A 5,369-nucleotide genomic window follows, 5' to 3' on the forward strand; every position below is an offset into this window, starting at 1 on the left:
TGGAGGGCAGCAGAGAAATCTTATTGGAGGCTGGAAGGATGGCAACCCATGTCATATAGTAGCAAAGTATTTGGTAAAACTGTTGCCTGCAGTAACTTAGAAGTCATACTTTAATAATCTACCTAATAAACTAGGAGAAAGCATCAGATAACAGAATTTTAGCAGCAGGAATTGTATACAATCGGTTGCATTGACAAAGCACTGCAGGATGAGTTCAGAAGAGAACTGGCCAGCTTACAAGTAGCCATAGGGATCCAGAGAGACTATGGAAATCATACTGGTTCACAGAAGCAACTGCTTCTCAACCCTAAGTGGGAATAGATAAAATGGAGAAATGTTTGGAGTGACAAAAGTCACTCCTATGACAATTCAAACTCTAGTGACAATTCAAACTCAGCTTTGTAGGGAGGGTGACCAACCGTCTGGGTTTGCCCACAACTGTCCGAGTTTTAACACTGAAAGTACTGCAACCCTGCCAGGCACAGGGACAGTTGCTTACCCTACTCATAAGAAAGATCAAAACAACGGTATGGCCATCATATCATTTTTAAAACCTCTGAGCAGTTTAAATTGTTTTAGAGCCAAGACCTCATTAAGGCTGTGGCACCCAGTAAACCATTTCAATTAAGCTAAACTGCTTGGGGAAGAGACTTCAGGTGCAGCTCTCCAACTGAAAAGATCAAAATGCCCCAAAGTAATTGGGGAGGCACGAGAATGAGAAAAGACATCAAATTTAAGAAATATGTCTAGAAAAGGGCAGCTACTGTCACATGACACTGCCTGAAATCAGAGATAAAAAGCCAACTATATTTTTGAGAGTACTCTGTTACAACACAAGGCACATAAGCCCAGCCAACCACAAAAGACCAGGGAGTACAATCTTATCATGTGCCCAGAATGTGGGAAGCTGGAAATATTTGTAAACAGCTCTAATGACTACCATAGTGCAATAAATGATGCCCAAACCACTGGTTTCTAGGGTAGTGGCACTTAAGCTTAAGAACACTCAGGAAGTAAAACTGACTTAGCAGAGGACACCATGCACCATTCTTACCCTTTGGCAAAAGTAAATCAAACTCACCGTAAACAAAATGATGTGTACACCAACACGAGTGTGTAAATTACCACAGGCAGAGGAGGGAATGTGCTTCAACATGGGGTGGGGATGGAGGAGGGGTGAATTGAAGGAAAAAAAAAAAGACCTCTATTTTTATGGAAAGGCCAAGTTGCTAGGTCTGGGAGAGCAGCAACAATCATCTGTGAGGTCCACACATTTTACCAGCTGACCTGGAGAACAATCGGAACTGAGTAGTCAGTCTGGTGGATAAGAACGTAGACAAAAAAGCCATGGCCTGCTGGACTGGTAGTCTTCTTTTCTCCAGAGACTGAAGGTGAGGGGCTGGAAGAAATGATCATTTTTCTTTTTCTTTAGATATGGACAGAGTCAAGAGAACTATAATGGCCTTGGCCTAGGCTCAGAAAACTGGTTAATACAGGGCAGACCCAAGCACGCTGGCCTCCAAGTTCAGAGGTTTATTTACCCTGTATTTTTTTGGTTTGGTTTGGTTTTTTGGTTTTTTTGGCCACACCATGCGGCATGTGGGACCTTAGTTCCCCGACCAGGGATCGAACCCACGATCCCTGCACTGGGAGTACACAGCCTTAACCACTGGACCACCAGGGAAATCCCAACTTTATATTTTAAACAAAGCGTTTTATGTACTTTCCTGCTCCAAAGTTTTAAGATGTGAAACCTCAGATCTGCGAATTAAGACCCTGCCCTACCACTAATTTCAAGGGCAGAAGTCAACAAGACACATTGTAGAAATATACATTCAACTTTATTTCATTAGAAAAATTTATTTAAGCCACGCGGTGGCCAAAATGCCCACGTCCTGAGCAGGCGCTGTCATCCCACTGCCCTCTTCAGACCAGTACACACATACATATACGCTATGTTGGAGGAATGACTTAAAAATGTAAAACAGTGAGAACGGGACATAGAATACTCCCCCTTCCCCCTTCCTATAGCCAACCCACACACCTCTTCAACTGTTATCCACACAGAGAGGAGCTCTCATGGAAGAGAAACTGAACACCAAATAAACTGACCATAAGACACCCAAGCCCAAAGGAACTCTTAGCAGATGCTTAGAAAGTAGGGTTGAAAATAACACGATCTCCCAACAGCTGAAGTTGCAGCACAAGTCCCCATCGAAGAGAAGACAGAGCCATGCTGCCAAGGACAGCAAAGCATATGGCGGACTGGGGAGAAGAGTGAGATCACTCCATTCCACAGCCACAGGCGACCCACTCACATCTGTGTATTAAATAGGCTTTATCCAGAGCAACGAGTATGCAGGTGGAGAGGCTCTTCAAGGGCCTAGTAAGAGTTAGTTCCCTGATAACACTGATGCTGAGCTTGCCCACCCAGGAACTGGTACAGCTGGACCTATTTAGGCCAGTGTTCCAAGGTTACAGCTGGTGGAGGGAGGTCTTATCACACCCCTCTGGATGGATGGTCTGGAAGGCTGCTGGGGACTCTGTGTTGGCTAGTTGACCTCTGGCGGTCCAGGAGCTCCCAGGAGATGGGCTCTCCAGTAAGACCCCCAGGGACTCCATCAGTCTAACGAAGATGGAGAGCAGGGTCAGCACCACACCTAGGAGATAGAGGTTCAACATATGCTTCATGGCTCAAAGGATCCCACTCCTCTGTAGAGCAGTAGAGCTGCCTTCTGCTTCTGGAAGGCCTCTGGATCCTGAGGAAAGAGAGCGACGTTAATCTCCAGCCTTTTGGGATATGCGTGCCTCTGACCTTGACCCTGGAGCTAAGCAGGAGGCCCAGCCAGCCAGGGGGACAAGGACCAAAGCAGAATCTCCAAGTATATTTACACCGTAAACTCCATGGCTGGGGAACTAGTCTAGCCTCTTGGACTAATTCAAGAGCATTCCTTAAGACTTTTACTTCCCTTAAAGTAAAAAACTTTTACTTTTCCTGTCGGGTATGCACAACCCCTGTTCCACAGTCCACGGACCAGAAACCTTCCTGAAGCAAGGTTTTGGTGAGGGTGGGCGGAGGTGGGAATATAAGAAGACGCCCTTGAGAAAGCAAAAGCAACCTGCCTTGAAGTCTCCCTCACACCTCAGTCAGGTTCGAGTTAACCATAAACTTTTTTTTTTTTTTTGCGGTAGCGGGCCTCTCACTGTTGTGGCTTCTCCCGTTGCGGAGCACAGGCTCCGGACGCGCAGACTCAGCGGCCATGGCTCACGGGCCCAGCCGCTCGGCATTACGTGGGATCCTCAAGGACCGGGGCACGAACCCGTGTCCCCTGCATCAGCAGGCAGACTCTCAACCACTGCGCCACCAGGGAAGCCCAACCATAAACTTTTTGAAAGTCAAAATAATTCTAAGGGAGTCAGATCTATCAAGTTCACCTACTTAACAAGTACACCTTGAATATCCACAACGTGTGAGGCACCTTGGAAGGTACTAAGGCTACCGGAGGAGGCCCTGCAGACACGAACCCGGCCCTCAGGCGCCTTACAGTCCAGGGGCGACAGGCAAGAAAACAGGCAGTTACTACAACAACCCGCCAAGGGCTGTGACAGTAAGGAGATGCTAAGGGTGCTCTGGGAGAGCACGGCATGGGGGCCTAACCCAACGCTAGCGAGAAAGCAGGGCTGGGCGGCTGAGTGGGGCCCTGGGTGGCGGCGAAGCGATGGGGGACGCTCCCGGCAGCGTAGTCCCAGGCGGGGATTGCCAGGAGGCGCGCGGCGCAAGCAGCCTAGGGGATGGGGGCGGGCAGCCGGGAAGCCCACAGGGCCGCTCACCTCCAGGAGGAAGGGCCGTGAGTGGCCCGCTCGCTGTAATATCTGGTAGTGCGGAGTCGGAAGGAAAGTCGGCCAACCAGCAGCGCGAGATGACAACCCAAAAGCCTCTCCGAAGACAAAAGCTCAGCCCGCAGCAAAGCGCGGAACAGGATGCACACCACGCACTTATAGCCGCGGTGCGGCCCAAAGCTCGCGCACGCGCACTGGAGCCCTGACTCACGCAAGACCGTCGCCCCGCCCCTAGGCGAGGGCGGTCTGGGGTCCGGGGCGGTTCTTTGCGCTTGTGGTCTGGGCTGTTTCGAGAAACGCACGTCCTGCGGCTCTGAGTCATTGAGGTGGGCAATGGGACAAGGCGTGTGGGTTAACTTCGACTGCCTTTTCGTGCTGCAGGAAACTTTTGAAGGAATCAGAAAGCTCATTTTTCCCTCATACCAAGTCGGTGGAAAATACACCTGAGACGCCCCAATCCAAGGGCCCGCATATTGCATGGGATGAAGTCCGGGCGGCGGGGGGATGGGTTCTTCACCAGAGATTTCAACAAAGCACAGATTGTCAGAGGGCCTCAGACCCCCACCCTACACTCTGCTCCCAGTTTTCTCCATTCCAGGGACTGAAAAGCTGACTTTGTTTCATTTCCTAGAGGTACCAGGATTCCAGACGCCACCCCCTCAGCCTCCAAGTCCTGAGGTTTAATTTGCCATTGATATCTCTGGAATGGTGAGAACTTTTTACAACATAAATTCCGTTTTCTATGAGTTTGTCACATTAAGAAAATGTGAAACACTCACCTGGCCCTGGTGTCTGCGCTTAATTGCATGTGGCTGAGTGAGTCCCTTTGCACGCAGAGTCTCAGTTTCCTCGTCTAAAATGTTGCCACTAAATGAAGTTTGAGGATGCTTTGCGATTGAACCAAAGAGCTAGGAGGTCACAGTCCAACTTTATGCCCATTTGGGTGCTGGGAAGTCATATTAAGCACCACCCTCCCAGCCCAAGAAATGTCGATGTTCTGTCGTGAGAGCACCCAATGGCGGATCTCGGGAAATAGAGTGCTGGGGACACGCTGGGAGTGGGGAGGCCCCTGGGGAGGAACGTCCACGCGGAAGGCTGTCGGTGGTTTCATTGCCTTCCTCCTGGGGAGGAGGAGGGGAGAGGGCCAAAGCTCGGGGGCTGGTGACTCTAGCAGGTCCACTGAGTGCTAGGACTGTCGGTTCCGCGTGCCTGGACTGGACGAGTGACAATCCAGGAGCTCCCTCGTCTCTGCGGGCTCCGCGTGCTCTGCGGAAAAGGGACTAAACGAGTCAGGAAGAGCCAAATCCCAGCTGCGACCTTTAACCTACTTTCCTGGCTCAGTCCGCTGTCAGAGGAGGAGGGGCTGGAAAGGCTGCCAGGAAGGGAGAACGTTGCAGATGGAGACGTGCAGGCAGGCAGGCACTTTGAAATTAACTTTTCTACTCAGCCCAAAGGAATTTTTGGCTCTTCATTGTACTAGAGTTTCGTCTCCTTTTTTCGCTGGACTCAGTGGCTCTCCTCTTGCACTG

The 5,369-nt window shown here is 50.2% G+C and overlaps 1 protein-coding gene across 1 annotated transcript; it reads right to left on the reverse strand.

Annotated features, from left to right (window-relative positions):
* Nucleotides 1-1,819: 1,819 nt before the first annotated feature.
* Nucleotides 1,820-4,021, reverse strand: HILPDA (hypoxia inducible lipid droplet associated). Its single transcript, XM_027102021.1, is given in 3 exon segments — nt 1,820-2,541; nt 2,544-2,759; nt 3,832-4,021. Coding segments are annotated over 2 exon segments (189 nt in total). The 5' UTR covers nt 2,692-2,759; nt 3,832-4,021; the 3' UTR covers nt 1,820-2,500.
* Between the last annotated feature and the right edge of the window lie 1,348 nt (nt 4,022-5,369).

Source organism: Aethalodelphis obliquidens, unplaced genomic scaffold (genome assembly GCF_003676395.1).
Source record: "Aethalodelphis obliquidens isolate GAN/ISIS:26980383/991018 unplaced genomic scaffold, ASM367639v1 scaffold5, whole genome shotgun sequence".
Lineage (NCBI taxonomy): Eukaryota > Metazoa > Chordata > Mammalia > Artiodactyla > Delphinidae > Aethalodelphis > Aethalodelphis obliquidens.